The sequence below is a fragment of the Bos indicus x Bos taurus genome, chromosome 3, assembly GCF_003369695.1.
Source record: "Bos indicus x Bos taurus breed Angus x Brahman F1 hybrid chromosome 3, Bos_hybrid_MaternalHap_v2.0, whole genome shotgun sequence".
In the NCBI taxonomy this organism is placed as follows: domain Eukaryota; kingdom Metazoa; phylum Chordata; class Mammalia; order Artiodactyla; family Bovidae; genus Bos; species Bos indicus x Bos taurus.
The window spans coordinates 23642230-23667279 of record NC_040078.1 but is presented as its reverse complement, the minus strand read 5'-3'; the positions used below and the strand labels follow the sequence as shown (position 1 = coordinate 23667279).

At 44.0% G+C, this 25050-nt stretch overlaps 1 protein-coding gene across 1 annotated transcript; it reads right to left on the bottom strand.

Moving 5' to 3' along the window:
* Positions 1–401: 401 nt before the first annotated feature.
* On the bottom strand, positions 402–25029 carry REG4 (regenerating family member 4). Its single transcript, XM_027535584.1, has 7 exons — positions 24990–25029; positions 24463–24645; positions 19917–20076; positions 13191–13288; positions 9065–9202; positions 7437–7542; positions 402–1492 (listed from the first exon to the last, which is right to left on the bottom strand). Exons 3-7 carry the CDS (start codon positions 19981–19983, stop codon positions 1425–1427), a joined length of 477 nt encoding a protein of 158 aa, XP_027391385.1. The 5' UTR covers positions 19984–20076; positions 24463–24645; positions 24990–25029; the 3' UTR covers positions 402–1424.
* Between the last annotated feature and the right edge of the window lie 21 nt (positions 25030–25050).

Sequence of the window (25050 nt, the reverse complement as noted above, 5' to 3'; positions counted from 1 at the left end):
TCTCAGTATTAAAAGATTTATCCTTTGTGTGAACAAGCTATTTAATGCTTCTGGGGAGCAATACATCATTTCTGATGTTTTCTTTTGACAACCAAAATAGTGACAAGGTTGCAATGGAAGAAAGGGCGAAGAAAGGAAGGAGAGCAGGGAGAGGTGGGTCGGGCTAATGCTCTGTTTCATTTCCTCTCTATTCTTTCAGTCCATGCTTGGCAGATGGACTTAGCCTATTTAGGTGATAGGGAGCATCCTCAGGTTGGGATGTAAAATTTTGTGTTCACTGCTCAGCAGTGCAGTGTGGATGAAACAAGTGGCCACACAGCCTAACTGCATGGCCAAGCCACATGTCGTTTCCTCTCTGATCATGTTTGTTGCTAAGAAACAGGCATGGGATCACACCAAAGTCGCTTTTTATGTAACTGTCGAGTCTGTATTGTTTCGTTTTCACATTGCCAAGTAGATTCCTGACCTAGGGAGGGAAAAAATTACCTCCTCGGCATTGGAGCCACCACCCCAAACCTCACAAGGCAACGAGATTTGAGCAAGACATGAGTTGTCAGCACCCAGAAAGACAAGAGCACCCAAGACCAGGTCAGCCTGGCCAGCCAGATCAGTCCCCTGCACCTGCTTGGACTGTCAGCTCCCCTCACAAGCTGCAGGGCTTACATTGAAACAACCTCCCACCCACTCACTCATGCTTAGAGGTTGGCCAAGTGTGCCACCTCCATCTCTCCTCTATCTAACCACGGCTGCAGCTGGGGAGGAATTATGCTAAGGAGGTGGAAAGCAAATACTAGGAGGAAGGAAATGAAGAAACACTTGGGTGTGTTTTCTGAGTCTTATTTCACCTTTTCACTCTCATCGCTACTGAACTGGAACGGAACAAACTTCTCTGCATACAACCATTCATTTAAAAATGGTCCTGAAATTTTATGGTCTATATCTGCCTAGCAGAGACTTTCCTGACAAATGGAAATGTTCCCATGACAAATGGAAAAATAGGCAGATGGCTAAGGAGGTGGGTGAGAGCAATAGAGAGAGGGTAGAGGAATGCAGAAGCTGAAACGGGCAAGAGGCTTTTTCCTGAATTTCTTCTCTTGCCATCAAACCTTTATCCCTGATGGCCAAAGACCTGGCTCTTTCATCAGTGGGAGAGACACCCCTCATCTGCTAAAGATAGTGGAGGTGGGGAGGAGGAAAAGAGAGTACTGTGGAAAGGGATTGTGGGGTGAATATTTAGAGCTAGAAGACACTGTCATACCGATGTTGACATCCCTGCCTCTGAGTTTAAAATGTCAGTGGAATAAGGGCTTCATCAGTCTTAGTTGCTATGTTTACTCTTCGAGACAATGATCAGATAGGCAGCATGGCAGAGAAGGAAGAAGAAAGGGCCTTGAGCCAGGGTTGGCAGGATCTGGATTCTTGCTCTAGGGTCGGTACTTGCACAGGAAGTGTTGGCGCTCATCGCATTCTTTGCTGGTCCAAGTTAAAAAATCTGCAAGAAAATAAACAGATATTTAAATCCACCCACTTGCTGTGTGAGTTTATCAGCATTATCTGGGTGTTTGCTTGAACCCATGGATAGGGTACAAAAGTTTGTGGCAGCTTGACTAGGATGTCAATAGTCAAAGCTATGGTTTTTCTAGTAGTCATGTATGGATGTGAGAGTTGGACTGTAAAGAGAGCTGAGCACCAAAGAGTTGATGCTTTTGAACTGTGGTGTTAGAGAAGACTCTTGAGAGTCCCTCGGACTGCAAGGAGATCCAACCAGTCCATCCTAAAGTAAATCAGTCCTGAATATTCATTGGAAGGACTGATGCTGAAGCTGAAACTCCAGTACTTTGGCCACCTGATGCAAAGAGCTGACTCATTTGAAATGACCTTGATGCTGGGAAAGATTGAAGGTGGGAGGAGAAGGGGAAAACAGAGGATGAGATGGTTGGATGGCATCACCGACTTAATGGACATGAGTTTGAGTAAACTCCGGGAGTTGGTGATGGACAGGGAGGCCTGGCGTGCTGAAGTCCATGGGGTCACAAAGAGTCAGATACAACTGAGAGACTGAACTGAACTGAACTGACTAGGATGTAGAGCCCAGTTGTTAGGTCAAACACCAGTCTACATTTTGCTGTGCAGGTATTTTTCTATTTAGATGTGATTTAAAGGCCACCCACTCCAGTATTGTGGCCTGGAGAATTCCATGGACTGTACAGTCCATGGGGTCGAAAGAGTTGGACATGACTGAGCAACTTTCACTTTCATTTGCATTTAAATCAGTAGACTTTGCATAGAGATTACCCTCCAAAACTTGGTAATCATCTAATCAATGAAGGCCTTAAGAGAAAAGACTGAGGTCCCCAGAGGAAGGAATTCAGACTACTCTCAGCCTCAAGTCTACAACATCAACTTGCAGGAACATCCAGCCTGCTGACCTGTGCTGTGAACCTCAGATTTGCCAGCCCCCACAATTGCATGAGGGCTTCCCTGGTGGCTCAGTTGGTAAAGAATCCACCTGCAATGTGAGAGACCTGGGTTCAATCCCTGGGTTGAGAAGATCCCCTGGAAGGGAACAGCTATGCACTCCAGTGTTCTGGCCTGGAGAATTCCATGGACTGTATAATCCATGGGGTCACAAAGAGTCGGACATGACTGAATGACTTTCACTTTCACAGCTCCATGAGCTGATTCCTTAAAATAAATTTCTCTATCCTACATGCTCTGTCTGTCTGTCTCACTCTACCTTCTCTTTCTTTTGTTTCTCTGGAGAACTCCAAGACAAGCTAAAAGAAAAATAATTTAAACATCATACACAATTTCAGATGCTCCATACCAGCATTGCTTTTGAGGAAGGCAGGGCTTGACATTTTGTTGTTGTTTTATGGCTAAGTCGTGGCCGACTCTTTTGCAACCCCATGGACTGTAGCTCATCAGGCTTCTCTGTCCACGGGACTTTGAAGCATTTTTGAGGAGAGGTTCAATTTTTTTTCTTCCAAAAAATAAGCTCCACAGAATGGCTTGCCAATCTGGTGTGTCTACCACTGAGCGATGGGTTGCTCCCCAGTTGGCTGTCTGCCTGGCTTTGACTTGTAGATCTGGCTCTGGCACTGGCACCAGGGTGTGTCAAGTTGATGGGATAAGAGCCTGGGAGGGGGGGCATGGAGGTACAGCCAGGCAAACCAAGGTGAGGTGCCTGGTTTTCAGGAGGAAGAGGAGATAGGTCCTGACCACTCCCTCAGCCAAAGGGCCCAGAGCTGGGCCACAGAGTGTAAATGAGATGGAGACGCAAACATTCTGGGCATTGCCAAAGTGTGGGGCAAAGAGAGCATGGCACGAGCTTCAAACGACCATGGGGAACGCAGCAAGCTCCCCAGTGGGCACGAACTTAGGAAAGTGTCTCTTCTCCCTCATTCCTCCATGAAAGAGGGGCAGGTTCAGGGAGGGGTGTAGGAGACCATACTTGCCTCCCTTCCAGGCCATGAAAGCCACAAGCCAAGTCTGCACAGTGATAAGCATCTGACATATATTGGGGCTTCCCTGGTGGCTCAGCTGGTAAAGAATCCGTCTGCAATGCAGGAGACCCGGGTTTGATCCCTGGCTAGGGAAGATCCCCTGAAGAAGGAAATGGCAACCCACTCCAGCATTCTTGCCTGGAGAATCCCAGGGACAGAGAAGCCTGGTGGGATATAGTCCTTGGGAGCCAGAGTTAATGACGAAACCACCACTACCACCACGATGATTAGTATTATTTTTCCCTCTATACAGAGTGGCGTCTGAGGCACAGAGAAGTAAGGAATCTGGTCAAGGTCACACAGCTAAGTGAAGGAACTAGACTCCTACCCCAGGCATTCAGAATGCAGAACCCAGGCCCTTGACCTAAACTATATTAAATATGAAATTTATTTTTCGGTTGTAGAACCCTAGTTATCATTACTCAATATCTCATGGTGAACCAGTAGGTAACTCAGGAAGCACTGTGAAATACAATTTTCCAAAGGGTCCTGGTCTTTTTAAACAGAAAAAAGGAACAAGTTCAGTCACACAGAGAAGCACACACATGGAGTGTGTGTCTCTAATTGGGGACACTAATATTATACCTTGTGAGTCTTAAACAAACTATATAGCCCCTGAGTTGGTGAAGCTAAATCTGTTATATAAATATAAAGTTACATTGACAGGGCTGAGGGGAACACACTTTTGAATTCTACCTTCACCAGTTTCTAATCCTTGCTTCCTTCCTTGAGCTTTTCTGCCCCGAGAGCCTGTATCCTGAGAGTGGAGAGCTGGGCTGAGTGAACGGGAAGAGAAGTGTCCTGTGGCCTGGTGTTCTCAGGTGGACGACTGGCTTCTGGTTCCCACACAGGACATTTCATTGTTGGGAACTTTGCTGATGTGGACACAGACTGACAGTGTGAGGATTTTGTTTCAGAGCTCCATCCGATTGAGACCTTAGAATCACGGGAGGGACCTTGGGAGGCCATGGTCCCCTGCTCCCCTGGAGCTTGGTCTGGCATCCAGCCCTAGGGATTCTGATGCTGTCAGTCTGAAGCGATCCTTGAAATTCTAAAAAATTTTAAAACATCCCTTAGCTGACTCTCATGTGCTGCAAGCCTCTTTTAATGCTTTTTTAAAAAATTTAATTATTTATTTTAATTGGAGGATGATTACAATATCGTGATGGTTTTTGCTATATATGAATATGAATCAGCCATAGGCATACATGCAGCACCCCCATCCTGAACGCTTCTTCCACCTGTCTCCCCACCCTATCCTCTAGGTTGTCCCAGAGCACCGACTTTGAGAGCCTTGCTTCATGCATCAAACTCGCACTGCTTATCTATTTTACATATGGTAAAGCATGTGGTTGGTTCAATGCTATTCTCTCAAATCATCACATCCTCTCCCTCCCCCACTGAGTCCAAAAGCCTATTCTTTGTGTCTGTGTCTCCTTCGCCACCCTGCATATAGGATCATCAGTACACCTTTCTAGATTTCACGTATATGCATTAACACACAATATTTGCCTTTCTCTTCTTTAATGCTGCAGCTGCAATAACAACCCCATGCGTGTGTGCTCAGCTGCTAAGTTGTGTCTGACTTAGCCCTCCAGGCTCCTTCTGTCCGTGGGATTTCCCAGGCAAGAATACTGGAGTGGGTTGCCATTTCCTCCTCTTGGGGATTTTCCCAACCCAGGGATCGAACCCATGTCTCCTGCATTGGCAGGCAGGTTCTTTACCATTAAACCACCAGGGAAGCCCCAATATCAACCACAATGTCCACTTTTGCTTGGTTAACTCTACTGATTGGTTTCTCACTACTTTCTAGGGTAGTTCATTATATTTTTGGACCATGCTGATTGTTGAGAATATTTTCCTTGACTTGAGTAGAAATTTACATTTTGGTAGCTTCTACATATTGGTCTTGGTGTATTCCTTCCATCAGAGATGACTTATTCTTTAAACAGCAGCTGTAGTCCCTTCGAGACTGTGGGAAGTGCCTCCTCGGTCTGTGATATGACCCCCTTATCTCCGAAGGTTTGCTTAGTGCTCACCTCAGAGTTTGTCTCCACATGTTCATCACTTTGCTGTCAGAAAGTTTTTGCATATAACCTTTATTCTTCAGACAATAGTAAACCTGTTCCACATCCCTTTCCACCTGAGCCCCAGTACCTGAGTCCTCAGTCCTGGCCCTTCCCAGGCTCACCCCCTGGCTAGTGGGGGAATCCTGGTGACACTACAAAGGCCTTTTAAACACACTGGGATGTTCTCTTTCAGATCAAGCATCTTTTACATCTCTGACATTCTGTTTCCTTTCCATGTCACTTATTAGCCATGGTTCTCATATAGGAGTGATTTTCTCCCTCCAGGGGATATTTAGGGCTTTCCTCGCGGCTCAGACGGTAAAGAATCTGCCTGCCAATGCAGGAGATGTGGGTTCGATCCCTGGGTCAGGAAGATCCCCTGGAGAAGGGAACAGCTACCCACTCCAGTAATCTTGCCTGGCAAATTCCAAGGACAGAGGAGCCTGTCAGGCTACAGTTAATGGGGTTGCAAAGAGTTGGACATGACTGAGCAACTAACACTTTCAAGGGACATTTAGCAAAGTCTGCAGACATTTTTGGTTGTTACAACCTGTGTGTATTTGTGTGTGTGTGTGTGTGTGTGTGTATGCTGCTGGTATCTGCTGGTTAGTGACTAGGGAATGTTCACCCTACAATGCACAGGGCAGCTCCCACAACAAATCATTACCCACCCCAAACGGCATTTGTAGTAAGGCTGAAAACCCTAACATATTAGCATAAAAAGCAAAGCTTGAAGGCAGGCAAGAGAACTGAAGAGGCTGCAGTGACGGTGTCCAGCCTGCAGCCGAGGTTCTGGGCACTATGTTCTGGGATGAAACTCAGAGAACATGAGCAAAGAATGCAGGCAAAGTAAGGTTTCCAGGGCTTATGGGGAACCCTGACTATAAAGAAGCCCGAAAGCAGTCACACATATTTGCTCCCTGTAGTCTGGGTTTCTCCAAATATGACATATTTCCCCCTCATGGTATAGCACAGAATTTTAAGATAAACAGAGACACAGATGTAGAGAACAAACAGATGGACACCTAGAGGGGAAAAGGGGAGGGGATGGATTGGGAGACTGGGATTGACATGTACACACTACTGTGTTTAAAATAGATAACAATGAGAAGCTACTGCGTGGCACAGGGGGAAAAAAGAGGGGTCAGTCTGCTCACAGGCCATCTATTAAGTTAATCTTAACAATGCATTCCAATATACAGTGGGTGCAGACCAACACTATTTGATTCCACTTACACGAGATACCTAGAATAGTCAAACTCACAGAGTCAGAAAGGTCATTGGTAGATGCCAGGGATGGGGGTGGGGATAGGGATGTGGGGAGAGGGAAGGGGGATTTAGTGTTTAATGGGGACAGAGTTTCAGCTTAAAGAGGTGAAAAATTTGGGAGATGGAGGATGGTGAGAGTTGCACAACAGTGTGAATGTCCTTAGTGCCACTGAGCTATACAGTTAAACGTGGTTAAAATAGTCTGTTTTCTATTATGTGACTTTTACTATGATAAAAAAAACATAAAAAAAAGAATGTAAAAAAAAGTGAATGTAATCATTTGCTGTATAGCAGTAATTAACACAACATTGTTAATCAACTATACTTCAGTTAAAATGAGTTACTGAAAAATTTTTAAAAAAGAAAAAAGTGATTGGAGTAAAAGAAAATATTGATAACTGAACGGCTGGTACACTGATATGGCAAAGATTGTGAAATGGTCACAAATGGTCAGTGAGTAATGTCTGGGACAAGGCCTCTGTCCTGTAGAGTTGTGGGTGTGAAATGGTGCAGAGGGGAGTCAATGTCCAGCTTCGCTCTTAACAGGAAAGAGAAGGAGCTGGGATTCAGGAAGAGATGTGGTAGAACTTACTGGTCTTGGCATTCATCACAGCACAGTACTTGTTCTCACCCACGGACTTGTCAGACAAGGATCTGTAAATATACACGGCTCCATCGACCCACTGCCAATGATGCTTCTGCAAACGACAGGAGATGGGAGACACGTACACGTTAGCCTCCCCACCTGCTCACGGCCCAGATGGTCACTACAGCCCACTTAAACACAGCGTTCACTGTAAAACTTGGGAAAGCACAGAAATGTGTGAAGGGAAAATAGAAAAGCACTCCATTTAACCTTCAGGAAGACAACATTACTAATATTTTACCATATTTACTTATGGTGTAACCATTTTTATCTATCACAATATTTTTAGTACTGAAAAATGTGGTAGCCTTTAAAACATATATATTCAATTTTGTAGTATTTTGCTTTCCAAACATTTTTTAATGGTAAGAAGGTACCACAATTTACCTTGCTGATTCTCCTATTGATTGATGGTCATGTTGTTTCCAATTTACAATTACTGCAAAGAATACCGCTATGAACAATTTTATTTGTAAAGCTGTTTCTGCACTTAAAATTATTTTTTAAAACTAGAATCCCAAAAGTAGAATTAATGACCAAGGGGCATGCATATTTCAAGGATATTCAAGTGCATTTCCAAACTGCTTTTCAAAAACAGTTCCATTGTAGGAATTTATACCCTCATTTACTGGGAAATTTCTCCTTATCTTAAAAATACTATTCATTAAGACAAAGCAAACATCTAGTAATCTAAGTCAAATTATATTGTTATTCTAATTTGTATTTCTTTGATACATTCATTGTACAATTCATTAGGCAGTTTACTAGCCGCAGTCATGAAGGTAAAAAATTAAATTTAAAAAAATCTGGTAGAAATTCCTTCAATTAAAAAAATAAATAAAAATCAGATAGAAATAGATGTAAATATTTATCTTATCTTTGAATGAGAGAGCTCTGGTTGATAGCAGTGTGAATAGTAACAATATAAAATTAATTGTATAAATCATTTGTAACATCTATAGCAAAGTTTATCAAGAAACACAAAGTCTAGGATTTTTCTCCTTGTATTCTTTGTGCTTTTTTTGGTTAACATAGAAGCTCCACAAAGAATCTATAAATTGCAGGTCCCACACAGAGACTTCAGCAACCTCACATGTCATTTCTTACAAAGAGGTACTGAGAGGGGCAAAATGAAAGACCAGTGAAGAAAGTTAAGGAGGGCATAAGACACATGACCGCATCTGGTGAAAAGCTTAACTGAAAGCTCTCCCCTTTAACTCAAGATCTAATTGGAATTTAATTAAGCGGGATCTCACAATGAGACTCTGTGTGTGTGTCTGTGTTTATTTGTATATGTATATACCGCTATATACTTACAGAAACCTCTTTTGAAAGGCTCTGGGGAGCTGGTACTTTTGTGTTTGAAAAGGTTTGAGAGGGCTCTAAATGGGGGTCTGTAAGTGGAGGACATTGCTTTGTCCCTAACCTGGACGCCGTGGCCTCTATCAGGTGGAGGCAGGTGACTGAAGACCTGCTGTGTGTGCCTTTGCCAGTGGGCCCGGGCCCGTTTCCCAGACAGGAGCTGTCTATCTGCTTTTCCCACGGGGCCATGAGTGCGCCAGGTCTGAGGTTACCTTCTGTGGGTCATGCAGGCCAATCCACACCGGCTTGTTTCTTTGATAGGCATGTATGTACTTTGCTATGGTGCTGGCTTCCTTTAAATTCAGGACAGATGCCAAATGGGCTCCGTTTCCATATGACTGACACTCGAGCTGAGGGCAAGGAGGAGATATGAGGTTTAAAAACATAGCCCACAACCTAAATGTCCATCTACAGACAAATGGATGAAGAAGATATGGTATATCTTTTTTATGGTTGAGTAATAGTCCATTATGGGCTGAGTAATAATGGACTATTCAGTTGAGTTCAGTTCAGTCACTCAGCTGTGTCCGACTCTTTTCGACCCCATGAATCGCAGCACGCCAGGCCTCCCTGTCCATCACCAACTCCCGGAGTTCACCCAAACTCACATCCATCGAGTCAGTGATGCCATCCAGCCATCTCATCCTCTGTCGTCCCCTTCTCCTCCTGCCCCCAATCCCTCCCAGCATCAGAGTCTATTGCTGCTAAGTCACTTCAGTCGTGTCCGACTCTGTGCAACCCCACAGTCGGCAGCCCACCAGGCTCCCCGATCCCCCGGATTCTCCAGGCAAGAACATTGGAGTAGGTTGCCATTTCCTTCTCCAATGCATGAAAGTGAAAAGTGACAGTGAAGTCGCTCAGTCATGTCCGACTCTTAGCGACCCCATGGACTGCAGCCCACCAGCTCCTCCATCCATGGGATTTTCCAGGCAAAAGTACTGGAGTGGGGTGCCATTGCCTTCTCCGAGAGTCTATTACTCGGCCACAAAGAATAATGAAATAATAACATTTGTGGCAACATGGAAGGACCTAGAGACTATCATACTAAGTGAAGTAAGTCAGACAAAGACAAATGATATCGCTTCTTTGTGGAATCTAAAAAATGATGCAAATGAACTTATTTACAAAACAGAAACAGACTCATAGTCATAAAAAACAAACTTCTGGTTACCAAAGGAGTCAGAGGGCGAGCGATAAATTCGAAGGTTGGGATTAAAATATACATACTATAATATGTGAAACAGATAAACAACAAGGATCTACTGTATAGCACAGGGAACTCCACTCAACATCTTGTAAAGACCTATAAGGGAAGAGAATCTAAAAAAGAATATATTGATAGAGGTGTATGTATACCTGAATCACTTTGCTGTACACCTGAAACTACTGGGATACTGTAAATCACCTGTATTTCAAGAAAAATTAGAAAAAAAAAAAAAAGAAAGAAAAGGACAGCCTTCACCTCAGAACCCTAGCTCACCATGCAACATGCACACACAGCCCCCGCCGCCTCTCAGGACAGAAGACTTCCTGTCATCATGGGAGAAAGCACAATGTCACAGGTGTGAGGTCTCTTCGAGGCCAGGTCACGAGCTTTAGGGCCAGGAGAAGTACCTGGGGTCCTGGACTCGCCTCTCATTTGTGCATGTGACCTTGACAAGTCTCTGTACCTCTCTTCCTCGTCTGTAAAATGGAGGACATAATTATGGCTACACAAGGGAGTTGTTACGAGGATGGAACTGTCATAATGATGTATTATAGTAATACACTTCAATAAGTCTGAGACCACGGATTGTAAAATGTGCCATTCTCTAACTAGAAACTTACTGCCCAACTGAAAAAATCATTTTATATACACACACTTTACAGACAGACAGAGACACATACTTTATGCTCTCCTGGGCTTTGTTACGGGATCTGCCTACATGATAAAACTTAATTTAATAAAAGCATGGTTTGACTGTGGTTGCTACTCTAATGCTTGCCTTTGAACTTGCTCAGTATTAGATGTGGTTACTGTTTCATGATAATTTAGTCCTGGAGGAGGGCACGGCAACTCACTCTAGTATTCTTGCCTGGAGAATCCCATGGACAGAGGAGCCTGGTGGGCTACAGTCCATAGGGTCGCAAAGAGGTGGACACGACTGAAGTGACTTAGCAGTCCTCACACTAAGTGCCAGCCACTTTACAAAACCCAAATGTTTTTACATCCATAATTTCATTTGCCTTTCAAATTTGTGAGGTGTAGATGCTGGATTCCCAGTCCACGTTTAGGGAGTGTACCAATCACAAAGATTGCTGGGACAGAAGAGCAAACAGGCTCAGTTGGTTTAAGTGATATTTTCCCTGTAAGTTCACATGGCTAGAACCCAGGGCTCTGCTTCTGCGATTGGGTTTACCTGTCATTTTCATGCCAGCTCCATTGCCTCCAGGAGTTTTGTGAACTAAGATAGCAACTAGGAATCAAGAAGCACAGCACTGTGGGGTCAATTTCTCCAGTCCTTCCTGACACCTTCTCTGCACTCTGGTTCAGGAGTGGTTAACTCTGCTAAGGCTTGGTAGCAATCTTATGGATTGTTTTTGCCTTGAAAATCTGAACTGAGCATCTACCATGTGCCAGAGGTTTTTTGCAACAACCCCAACAACCCCATGGAATGAAAGCAATATCCCCATGTTACAGAAGAAAACTGGTAAAGCGAGGTATAGCTCTAACTAATGCCTGGCAAAGCGTGATTTAAACGCACACCTATATTATTCCAATATAGACTTGGACTTCCCAGGTGGCTCAGTGGGTAAAGAATCTGCCTGCAATTTAGGAGACACAGCAGACGCAGGTCAATCCTTGGGTTGGGAAGATCCCCTGGAGAAGGGCAGGGCAACCCACTCTAGTGTTATTGCCTGGAGAATCCCATGGACATATGAGCCTGCCGGTTACAGTCCATGGGGTCGCAAAGAGTCGGACATGACTTAAGTGACTGAGCACACATATTATTCCAAAGCTCCCCGGATATCTTCCTCTTTGTTTTGGTAGAATTAGCGTTGGGCTCTCTGGGGACAGGCAGTACAAATGTCTGAGGCCACTGTGGGCCCAGATTGTACCCCATATCCCCACTGGTCTCCCCAGTCGGTCACTCCAGTAAAACAACCACAATTCAGAGACACAGCAGCCCTGACTCCTCACATTCCGAGGTAACTTACTCTGACTGGCTAGGTGGGTAATTCTTAGGAAAGCCTCAGTGAAATAAAACCAATGCGTTTGTTGAGCTGTGGGGTCACTAAGGCCTTCCATGTGTTCGGAATGCTTCACTCTCTGTCAGGTGGCTCTGAGGCTGGTAAATCTTGTACAGCAATTCAAGTTGTTCTTTCTGTAAGTTCCTCATCTCATCCTCTTTGGCTTAATGTGCTTCTGTCTTTCTCCCTGATAACGGACTCTCCGAGGGGAGGCTGTCTCTGGTTCATTCTAATGCCTTTGCAGCAACCCCAGGGTCTGGGCCTGTAGCATGCCCTCCATTGATTTGTCGTTGTTCAGTCACCCAGTCGTGTCCAACTGTTTGCGACCCCATGGACTGCAGCACGCCAGGCCTCCCTGTCCCTCACCATCTCCCAAAGTTTGCCCAAGTTCATGTCCACTGCATCAGTGATGCCATCCAGTCATTTCATCCTCTGATGCCCTCTTCTCCTCCTGCCCTCAATCTTTCCCAGCATCAGGGACTTTTTCAATGAGTCCGCTGTTCGCATCAAATGACCAAAATACTGGAGTTTCAGCTTCAGCATCAGTCTTTCCAATGAGTATTCAGGGTTGATTTCCCTTAAGATTGACTGGTTTGATCTCTTTGCTGTCCAGGGGACTCTCAGGAGTCTTCTCCAGCATCACAGTTCGAAGGCATCAATTCTTCGGTGCTCCATCTTCTTTATGGTCCAACTCTCACAACCACAACTGTACATGACCACTGGGAAGAACATAGCCTTGATTATATGGACCTTTATTGGCAGAGTAATGTCTCTGCTTTCCAACACACTGTCTAGGTTTGTCATAGTTTTCCTGCTTAAGAAGCAAATGTCTTCTGATTTCATGGCTGCAGTCACCACTGCAGTGATTTCAGAGCCCCCCAAAAGGAAATATGTCACTACTTCCACCTTTTGCCCCTCGATGTGCTCCATCGATGCTTACAGCATTAGAGGAATTGAAGAGGTAACCCTCTTCTCTCCACTTCACCTGCCAGGTGACTTCTCGGAACACCAGGGAAGGACCCTTGGCTCTGAGTTGAATGATACCTGGAGCTTCGAATGTTCCCTTGCTCTAGAGACACCTCTCTGAGCATGAGCCAGATTTCTTACCTCAGCCTCGGACCAGTTTCTCAGCTTCCGGAAGTATCCATAGCAATATGGCCCATGGTAAAACCAGCCGGTAGCACAGCTAGGTCTCACTATAGTGGCTGTGCACAAACAAAAGCAAATACAAGTTACAAAGGAAAGAAAAAGCAGTTCAACACCTTAGCCAGTTTAAGACCCAGGTCACCTTGAAGGAGGAGAGCTGAGCGCCCTGGAGGAAGGCTCTCTCTCAGCTGCCACATCTTTATACTGTTCACCTTTCTCCTAGGATCTCCAGAGGGGGCTGTGGTCTTTTACCAGGGTAGTTCAGCACTGGGGAAAAGGAGATCACCAGATCTTTGAGGATACCGGACACTGGCTCTGAACTGACACCAATTTCAGGAGACCCCAGACGTCACTGAGGTCTTCCAGTCGAGTAGGGGTTTATGGAGGTCGAGCAATCAATGATGTTTTAGCTCAGGACTATGTTCCATGGACCTAGTGGTCCTCCAAGCCCATCCCTGTGCTAATCTCCTCAATAATGGAATACGTAATTGGAATAAACATCCTCAGCAACTGGTAGAATCCCCACGCTGGTAACAAGATCAAACAGATGTAATTCAAGAGATCACAAGAGTGGATGAGGGGCATCAATTGGTAGTTTAAGGCATTATAGGGAGAAAGTGGGTTTTTCTTTTTTTTAATCTAGGGGAATGCACAACTGGTTAGATGGCAACTTGGCAGAAACTTGAGAATGAGGGGCTGTAAGTCAGTAGGCAGGGGAGGGGAACATTTTAGGCTAAGGGGGTGGGTGAGCAGAGAAATGGCAGCAGGAAGAGCAAGCACTTAGGTTTGCCATACATGTAGAGGATCTGTCAGGCAACCACTATAGAAAACAGAAGGAGAGAGTCAGGGCCCAGAAGCCAGGGAAACCATGATTCAGAGAGAAGCACAAACTCTTTCAGCTAGTGGACTGATGAATGGACCATGGCACTGAAACTGCTGGAAATGCAGAGGACCCAGGTAATGAAGGGGATGCTGAGCTAGTAAGTCTGGACTTTGTGCCAATGTGGCTGCTCGGTAATGCTGTGGACACGTGCAGGAGTTTTTCCACCCCCAGCGCGTGTCCCTGCACTGCTGTGGTCAAATAGCCTCTCCTCTCTCCTCGGGCAGATGACGCCGCTGTCACTTGCCTGCCTTACGCTTCTGTTCTACGTCATTGTGTGTGTTAGCCCCTCAGTCATGTCCAACTCTTTGAGACCCCATCGACTGAGGTCTGCCAGCCTCCTCTGTCCATGGAATTCTCCAGGCAAGAATACTGGGGTGGGTTGCTATTCCCTGATCCAGGGGATCTTCCCAATCCAGGGATCAAACCCCTGTATCCTGCACTGCAGGCAGATTCTTTACTGCTGAGCCACCAGGGAAGCCCTGTTCTACTTCATTCCTTGCCTACAAATCTCCTCTCCTACAAATCTCCTGTTGCTTTCAGATAAGCTCTCCACTCAGTTGGGCATTCAAGGGTATTCATAGCCTGGTCTTATGGCCCTAGTGAAACACAGCTTCCTGTGCAGCGGCCCCAGCTGCAGCTTGGAACATGACGCTCATGGTTGACGTAGATCCTTTGCTTGTGCTCTGCTTTGTACCTGTGAATGATGGACAATGACTAACCGAGTGGAGGCACAGCAAGAAAAGTTTCAGTGTGAAAGTGTCTCTTTTACCCTTTCCTGTTTGCCCATTTTGCTTGCCTTTAACCTTGCTTGTGTGCTAAGTCACTTTAGTCATGTCTGACTCTCTTTGGGACTCTATGGACTGTAGCTCACCAGGCTCCTCTGTCCATGGGATTCTCCAGGCAAGAATACTGGAGTGGATTGCCATGCCTTCCTCCAGGGGATCTTCCTGACCCAGGAATTGAACCCACATCTCTTATGTTTCCTGCATTGGCAGGCAGCTTCTTCACCACTAGCACCACCTAGGAAGTCCTCTGTTTAACCTTGAAAAAGCCTAATTATAGGCATTAAATCACTAGGCAATTTAACCTGACTCCTGACTTATGCTCTCCTGAACGCATACTACACCTTGTCTAAACTGCTGATTGTTTTTCTAGATAAAAAGAAATAAAAATGAAGAATTCAGCAGTTAAAAGATGTCGTTGTTGTTCAGTCACTAACTCATGTCTGACTCTCTGTGACCCCATGGACTGCAGCACACCAGGCATCCCTGTCCTTTACCATCTCCTGGAGCTTGCTCATACTATGTCCATCAAATCGCTGATGCCATCCAACCATCTCATCCTCTGTTGTCCCCTTCTCCTCTTGCCTTCAGTCTTTCCCAGCATCAGAGTCTTTTCAAATGAGGATGAAAAGTATTGGAGCTTCAGCTTCAGCATCAGTCATTTCAATGAATATTCAGGGTTGATTTCCTTTAGGATTAACTGGTTTGATCTCCTTGCAGTCCAAGAGACTCTCTAGAGTCTTCTCCAGCACCACAGTTGGAAAGCATCAGTTCTTCAGTGCTTATCCTTCTTTATGGTCCAACCCTCACATCCATATGTGACTACTGGAAAAACCATAGCTTAGACCATATAGACCTTTGTCGACAAAGTGATGTCCCTGCTTTTTCATATGCTGTCTAGGTTTTCTTAGCTTTTCTTCCAAGGAGCAAGAATATTTAATTTCATGGCTACAGTCACCGTCTACAGTGATTTTGGAGCCCAAGAAAATAAAATCTGCCACTGTTTCCACTTTTTCCCCATCTATTTGTCATGAAGCGAGGGGGCTGGATGCCATGATCTTAGTTTTTTCAATGTTGAGTTTTAAGCCAGGTTTTTCACTCTCCTCTTTCACACTCATCAAGAGGCTCTATCCTTAATAGTCCTCTTCTCAATCCTGCAGGCAAGATGACATTGGAAAATTCAACCAGTCTGCACACAGTGTGGAATGGTGCAGAATCCAATTTCCTGCATCAATAATTCATTAAGGCTCTTCTGTCTTTCTCCCCTTTAAAAATTGTCAAGGCTGAGCAGAATCTTTGGAGTTGGCCTCTGGACACAAGTTCAGCTTCTCCCTAGACTGCCAGCTTTTCTGAGTCAAGCACCTTTCCTTTCTAAGCAACAAGCAGTCAAACTGGCTAACAAAGGGGTACCTCAAACGAATCAGGAACAAGCAACATAGAAGCTCATATGCTTAAATACCTTACCTTCTCCTACCTTCAGGAATACGAGCATCAGCATTTGATGTTAAATAAAAAGAACACCTTTATGCCACTGCTGCTACTCCTGTTGCATTATCACCAGCTTCCATGTGCAGAGTGCTTCCTTGCCACCAGGCACTATGCTGAGGGGTTTATTTGTACTACATATGTATCTTAGGGAGTCGAGGAAACAGACCGGGTGGCCACCCGTCTAAGATCACACAGGGAGGTGGAAAAGCCACTTTTCAGATTCAGTTCTCTAACTTACGAATCTGTGTTCCTGCCACCAAACCTCTCAACTTTGGCTTTTATAAAAAAACAAGAAATTGGAAATATGGCAATGAAAATCATTAGAGGGTTGGGATGCCTTGGTTATTTTATCAGGGGGAAAGAAAGTAAAAGACATCCTTGACTCTTAGAGTAAAAATTGATCTTCTTAAGGAGAAGGCTGACCACCGATTACCACTCCAAATGAAAAGGCTTGAATTTCAGTAAGGAACAGTCTGGAGAGAGATTATGAAGCATGCTTTTCAATTGAACACTGGTGAAAAGATTCTGAAAGAGGTGGAAGGGAAGAGTCCACGTCTCTGACTCCAGTCTGAGGATAAAGGCCCCTTGCTTCACACCAGGTGCTCCTCGTTCAGTTCTCCCTGATTTCTCTTTCGAACTCTGAAGTGACTCTGCTCGGCATCCTGTGGGCAGATGTGTAAGCACAGATTCTCCGCCACCAGGCACTTTCTTTTTTCCTGAATCCAGGTAGTAAGAGCAGAGCTCCCAGTGGCACACTGGAGGACCTAGAGGGGTCAGGGCAAAGCACACCTTGGGTCATGCTTAAGGCCGGACCACCAGTGCGCTCTCTCTCTCCCTGCCCCTGTGTCTGTTTTGAGCGTCCTTCTCAGTTTCTGTCCATGTCGCTCTGTTCGGCTCCCTCTGAGCCTCTCTGTGTCTTTCTGACCCTTCCCGTGTATTTCTCTTTGTCTCTTGCTGTCTCCCCACTCACCCTGGTGTCTCTGTCTCCCACTAGCTTTCTGCTGGTCTCTGTGCCTGAGTCTCTGTGTGTCGATGACTGTCTGTCTCTCTGCCTCATTCTCTCCTCTCCTTCCTTTCCCCTCACCTCACCACGGACCTCACGATACTACAGCCAAGGCCGCGGCACCCTGACGGAGATGCGTGAGCTCCTGGAGGGGCAGACTGCGCTGCTCTGCTGGGGCTGCCGCTCTGCCTCCCACCACCTCACACCTCATGGAGCATTCACTATGTCCCAGGCGCTGTTCCAGGCATTCCAGTCACCCTCACAATAACCCTGGCAAGTAGATTGTCACTAACCTCAGTTCCAGAGGAGAAAACAAAGGCAGAGAGTTGTCGTGTCCTGGAGTCCTACAGCAAATAAGTGGCAGAGACAGGATTTGACCACCCAAGATGGTCTGACTCTAAACAGAAGCTCTCAGTCATTATAGTCATTGAAAGTGAAAGGGTCAGTCCCTCAGTCGTGTCCAACCCTTTGCAACCCCATGGACTGTAGCCCACCAGGCTCCTCTGTCCGTGGAATTCTCCAGGCAAGAATGCTGCAGTGGGTTGCCATTCCTTTCTCCAAGCGATCTTCCCAAACCAGGGATTGAACCTGGGTCTCCCGTATTGCAGGCAGATTCTTTACCGTCTGAGCCACCAAGTTTGCAGCATTGTAGTCATTAGGCTCAATTTATTTATTAAAAAACCCCTATGAGCCAAGTACATTCATTTAGATTGCCTTGTTTAATTACCAGAGCTTTCCTAAGTAATAAGGATGTATATATCCCCCCTGGACAGATAAGAAAACCTCTTCGGGGGTGAAGTAACCTACTGAAGACACTCTTGGGGAATGAGGAGGGATCTGGGAGAGGAGCCAGTGCCCAGAAGCCCTAGAACCCTGATTCCGCCACTCCTGGTCCTAGACTCCTCATCCATACACATGCAGTGGCAGGAGGTTTTGGCTCGTAACATCCCACCTGGACTACTAATAGTCTTTTTGCTCCACCACTTACTAGAAATGTGGCCTTGGGAACATTATTTAAACTCTTTTAGTTTTGGTTTTCTTGTTTATACACTGAATCATAGGGTTGTTGGGAGGATTAAGTGGGATAACGCATGTACAATGATTAGCACTGAGTGTCTAGTAATTGTCAAAAAATAGTAACTACTTAATAAATTGTAGCTATCAAAATAATCACATTATCATTATACCCATGTAATATGGTTTGAAAATAGTAACTAGTTAGGATGTTTTTTGTTTTGTTTTTGTTTTCTATTGGAGTATAGCCGATGAACAATATTGTGAGAGTTTCAGGTGAACAGTAAAGGAATTCAGCCATATATATATGTGTGTGTGTATATATATGTATATATGTGTATCCATTCTCCCCCAAACTCCCCTCTCATCTAGGCCGATGCATAACATTGCTCAGAGTTCTCTGTGCAGTACAGTAGGTCCTTGTTGCTAATCCATTTTCAGTAGAGCAGTGTGTACATGTCCATCCCAACTCCCTCACTTCAAGCCCCCCCAGGGAAGCCAGGACCAGAGCAGCAAGGCCCTAGCTACCCAGGCTGTTGATTAGAAATGGCCATGGAATGCGGCCCTCTGGGGGAGCTTGAGGGCAGCCTCTCCCAGTCTTTCACACGCTAGCACGTTCCAGAGAAAGTGGTTGAGTTCCCCAGGTCCTGAATGGCCGTAGATGGTTGAGAGAGCTGATAGCTGGACCCGTAGACTTCAGCCACAAGCACCAACATGAGGCCCCAAGAACCCTGCTTCTCTTTGTATCTCCTTCCAGTCACTCTCTCCCCTGGCCTAGGTATCCGCGCGGGGAGAAGTGCTGGGTCATGTACAGCCCCGGGCCCTCTCAAGAGACCTCTTCTCAACAGAAGTGCTGCTCAGGCGAGTTTCTTCACCCCCTGTACCACATACGACACCAGCAGGGCCTCTGCAGACTGTCAAAGCAGCCAGGATGCTTATTCTTAGCTCATATATGCAGCTTTCTTCCCCTGCTTTCTCCACTGGTAGATTCTAGGGTATTGCTTACAATCTCACAGATGTGTTACTTTGGTATTTTATTTATAAAATATTTTATTTTTTTTAATTTATTTATTTGTCTGTGCCCGGTCTTGGTTGCAGCATGTGGGATCTTAGTTCCCTGACCAGGGATTGAACCCGGCCACCTGCATTGGGAGCACAGAGTCTTAGCCACTAGACCACAAGGGAAGTCCTGACATGTGACTTTATACTTGATGCTGGGCCTATATGTGTGTTGGAGCCATCTCTCCAACTAGTCTGTATGTTCTTTGCAAACTAGAATCCCCCAATATGTTTAAATAGGAAAATAATGCACAAAACACTGGGTAGTTCTAATTATAGTTATCATTACTTGACTGCCAGGTACAGGTACTTTAAATACATTACCTCCACCCTTCATAATAAATTTGCAAAATAATTATTATAATCTACATTTGATTGATGATGGTTTCACTACGGCTTACAACCATACAAAGAACATTGACTGTGGGCTCAATTCCAGCTTAGTGACTGATACTCACCATCCAGGACTTCAGTGCTGATTACACAGCTCATCAGAAAAACCAGCCACATGCTTTTCAGAGCCATCTTCCTCTTCCCCCAGGGACAGAAGTGCTTCAGGAAGCACAGATCTCAGAGTCTTTGTCAGTTTTTCCTTGATACTCCTGGATTCACCCAGATCTGAAATTTCAACACATTTATACTAGTGAAGTGGACCTAGGAATTTATAAAAGCCAAATCGTATTAGTAAATGCATGCTTCTCAGTCGCTCAGCTATTCCCAATTCTTTGTGATTCCATGGACTGTAGCCTGCCAGGCTCCACTGCCAATGGGATTTTTCAGGTAAGAATAATGAACTGGACTGCCGTATCCTCCTCCAGGGGATGTTCCTAATCCAGGGATCAAATATGTGTCTCCTGCATTGCCTGCATTGGCAGACAGATTCTTTACCTCTGTGCCACCTAAGAAGCCCAAATCATAAATGAAGGAAAAAATATTTCTCTGGCTAAACCCAAATTATACAACAAAGGGAATTTGAAAAGATACATGCACCCCAATGTTCATTTCAGCCCTGTTTACAATAGACAAGACATGAAGAAAGTGAAAGTCACTCAGTCATGTCTGAGTGACTCCTTGTGACCCCATGAACTATACTGTTCATGGAATTCTCCAGGCCAGAATACTGGAGTGGGTAGCCTTTCCCTTCTCCAGGAGATTTTCCAAACCCAGGGATCGAACTCAGGTCTCCTGCATTGCAGGTGGATGCTTTACCAGTTGAGCCACCAGGGAAGCCCCCAGACAAGATATGGAAGCAACCTAAATGTCCATCAACAGATGAATGGATAAAGAAGGTGTGATGGACCTAGAGATTATTATACTAAGTGAAGTCAGTCAGAAAGAGAAAGATAAATACCATATGATATCACTTACATGGAATCTAAAATATGAAACAAAGGAACTTACAAAACAGGAACAGATTCACAGACTTGGGAAACAAACTTATGGTTACCAAAAGGGAAAGTTATGGGGAAAGGGTAAATTGAGAGTTTGGGATTGATATATACAGAGTATCTTTAAAATAGATAATCAACAAGCATCTACTGTATAGCACAGGGAACTACACTTTACTAATAATAATAACTCCATTTTTCTGTAATAAAAGAATTTTAAAAAGAACATATGTATACATGTATAACCGAAACACTTTGTTGTACACCAGAAACTAACAGCACTATAAATTAATTATACCCTGCTGCTGGGAAAGACTGAAGACAGGAGAAGGGGACGACAGAGGACGAGATGGTTGGATGGCATCACAGACTCAACTGACATGAGTTTGAGCAAGCTCCAGGAGATGGACAGGGCAGCCTGGTATGCTTCAGTCCATGGGGTGGCAAAGAGTCAGACACGACTGAGCGACTGAACAACAACATACTTCAATAATAGATAAATAGGAATCTCAAGCTAAATATAAAGATTAGGAAAAATTATCTTATGTCAGCCTCTAAGCCAATGCCAAAGATCTAACTCTGCTGGGCTGAATGGTTTCAAGTCTGAAAGCATTTGGTATACTCTGAAGAGCCCGCCCTTGCTATTCTAAGCACAACCAGCAGAGGGCGTCCAAAGCAAGCTTTCTCTCAGATGAGGCGGTATTTGAGCTTTAATAGTTTAAGTCCGGAGAAGGCAATAGCACCCCACTCCAGTACTCTTGCCTGGAAAATCCCATGGACGGAGGAGCCTGGTAGGCTGCAGTCCATGGGGTTGCTAGGAGTCGGACACGACTGAGCGACTTCACTTTCACTTTTCACTTTCATACACTGGAGAAGGAAATGGCAACCCACTCCAGTGTTCTTGCCTGGAGAATCCCAGGGACGAGGGAGCCTGGTGGGCTGCCGTCTCTGGGGTCGCACAGAGTTGGACACGACTGAAGCGACTTAGCAGCAGCAGCAGCAGTTTAAGTCAATCAAGTCAATCCCAACCGTGAGTTTTTAAATGTTAGAATTAAAACTGAATATGTTATCTAATATCTCCACTTTACAATTTAGAAAACCTGAAGTATAAAGTCATTTTCTCATTGTCACACAGCTACAAGATTTCCTAACTTTAACTTTCTTCCCTTTACACTTAGGAGATATCACACTTTAAAAAAAATAATTTTATTTTTCCTGTGACTAAATAGTACACAAATTATTAAAAGATCATTGAAAAACTAGAGAATACGAAGCAATCTTCCAGAGAAACAATTGAGTGAAGAGCTTATTAACATTTTTCTAGGCATGTGTTGTTTACATAATTTTGTATAGAGTCATATAATTCTGAAACATGGTTTTATCTCTCAGAAACAGATTGATTGTAATAAACATTCTTCCACTCTCATAACTTTTATGAAGTTTTGCTTCTGTCTTTAGTATAAATTCACGTACGTGAGAGCCTAAGTTGCTTCGGTTGGGTCTGACTCTTTGCAACCCTATGGACCGTAGCCTGCTAGGCTACTCTGTCCATAGGATCCTCTATCCATGGGATTCTCTAGGCAAGAAAACCGGAGTGGGTTACCATGCCCTCCTCCAGGGGAATCTGCTGGACCCAGGAATCGAACTCTTGTCTCTTACATCTCCTGCATTAGCAGGTGGGTTCTTTCCCGCTAGCACCACCTGGTAAGTCTGAATTCACATACACAGGGTTGTAATTTCACAGAACACACAAATTGTCACATTGATATTCTTGGCTAAAATACCCTCTGAACCTCGAGGAGTAGGAGGGAGGCTCAAGAAGGAGGGGATATACGTATACTTACAGCTAATTCAGGTTGTTGTACAGCAGAAACCAAGACAACATTGTAAAGCAATTATAATCCAATTAAAAATAAATTTAAAAGAATTTTAAAAATGCCCTCTGAACAGGCTGTAGTGTATGTTCATTCTAACACTAGTGGGCAGGAATGTGCTTTCCTCAGCCCTTAATGAACACCTGATTTGTCAATTTTTTTTTTCTTGCTAATTTTGGTATATTAAAGAAAAACTTCATTTTAAAAACACTGATAAAGTGGGATGTCTTTTTATATAATGATTAGCTCTTAAATTTTATTTTATGAATTTTTGGTTTACAGCTTTGCACAGCTTATTGTTGGATTTTTTATCTTTTTCCTCAGGAATCTGGAGGGCTTTCTTTGTATATTTGTTGTCTTTTATATCATACCAAAAATATTTCCCAGTTTGTATTTTCTCTTGTTTACAATATACTTTTTTTGCCTACTGAAAATTTCAAAATTGTCATAGTTATCATATCCTTTATAACTTTTGGAATTTATATTTGAAAAACTGGCCATTGCCATCCACATAAGATTAAAATATCTACCTCTATTCTATTTTTTATCCATTAGGCAACTACTTTAGTGTAAGCCTGGGGTTGGGAAAAAGGTTTTTCCCCCAAATTACTAAGATGAGTAATTCATTGCATTTTAATTTGAGCATACTTTATGATCAGCATACATGTTCTAACTCTCAAATAATAGATTGCTTAAGGGAAATAAATGGTGAAACAGAGTGTTTGAAATGGAAACTTTCCCAGAAAATCTAAAGATTAGGTCCATATGGACACTCTGACACAGCGTTGATAAGGAGGGAAACAAAAGAGTGAAGAGTGTGTGGCTGTGATGACCTCTCTCTCTCTCTCTTTTAATTATGGTATTAACCTGCAATTGATTCTGCTGAGGAGCCTCCATTCCAAAAGTGATAGAGGTATTTTGGCTGTCCTGTACCTGCTTCAAGACACAAATGGTAAAAGCTCCGCTCTCAGGTCAACAATCTGGGGAAGGGAGGTTCAGCATCTTTTTAAATATAGTCCTCCCCACTTATCTGCAGGAAATACATTCTAAGACCCCCTGAAACCACAGATATTACAGAACCCTATATATGCTGTTTTTCCTATGCTAATTGGGGTGGTGGGGGTCGGGGTGGAGGGAAGCAGTACGCTGGACAAAGGGATGACCTGCCTCCTGGGTGGGAATAAGCAGGATCATGCTAGATTTCATCAGGCTGCTCAGAACAGAGCGTGGCACAATTTATAATTTATGACTTTTTTTTTGGAGTTTACCATTTAATATTTTCTGACCCCAGCTGACTGAAGAAAGCATACTTGGGAGAGTGCCGCCAGGATAAGGAAGGGGCACCACTGTAACCTATAACTGAATCCTAACAAATTGACATTCATTGAATGCTCCCGTGTCATCCAATTTAATCCCCATAACTGGGCTGCATTCCAGATATCATTAGCTTATTTTGCACATGAAGACCCTAAAGTTTATGGAGATCAAGTATCTATCCTACAGTTTCACAGCTTCTAGATTGCTGAGCCAGGATTTAACTCAACACTGTTTGAGACCAAAGCCAATGCTCTTTATAAGACAAGGAAAGAAATAAGTAATTTAAATGAAAAAAACAGCAACACAAGCATGATGAACATGTTTTGAACTATAACTTGTTCTTTCTGGCCCAGTTAAAAGCTGGCAAAGAAAAACAGATACTCAAAGAAAGCCCTATGCCCTCAACGGCATGGAGGATTAATTACCTGGTTGGCATTCAAGGCTCTGAAGACCCCTGCCTTCTTCAGTGTCCTTAGAGATCCCAGGAAGTTTCTGAAGTTCTTATATGTTCTTGCCTCAGGAATTATATGACGTTTGCTTTAATCACACAGCAGCAATGTTTACAAATAATAGCCATCCATAAAAGTCTTATCTACAGCCAAAGTGAACTGAATGAGATATGAATTGAGAACATGTCTAAGTTGTATTTTAATTATTTAAGAGAACCTCTCCCTAATTGCAAATAGAGTCTTTTCTCTACAATCCATTTTAGCAATATCCTGTAATTTGTGATGAAAGAAAATTACACTATTGAAGGATAGGAAAGTAATTTTGGCTTATATATAATTTAACTTGAAATTTACGCTAACTAGAATAGCTTATTTGTGGAAATAGAGCTAAGGATGTAGAAAACAAACACAGTTACCAGGGGATAAGCAGGGGAGGGATTAATGCGAGACTGGGATCGACACACACACACTATTATATGTGAAATAAACTAATAAGGTCTTACCGTATAACACAGGGAACTCTATTCAATACTCTGTCATGACCTATATGGGAATAGAATCCAA

What these genes read in the sequence shown, in the direction of transcription:
- REG4 (XM_027535584.1), bottom strand. Translation starts at nt 19,983, where the DNA reads ATGGCTCTGAAAAGCATGTGGCTGGTTTTTCTGATGAGCTGTGTAATC. An exon ending in CAGCACTGAAGTCCTGGATG is followed by an intron (nt 13,289 to 19,916) that starts GTGAGTATCAGT and finishes GTTTGTGCACAG; the next exon opens with CCACTATAGTGAGACCTAGC. An exon ending in GCCTGCATGACCCACAGAAG is followed by an intron (nt 7,543 to 9,064) that starts GTAACCTCAGAC and finishes TGTCGTTTGCAG; the next exon opens with AAGCATCATTGGCAGTGGGT.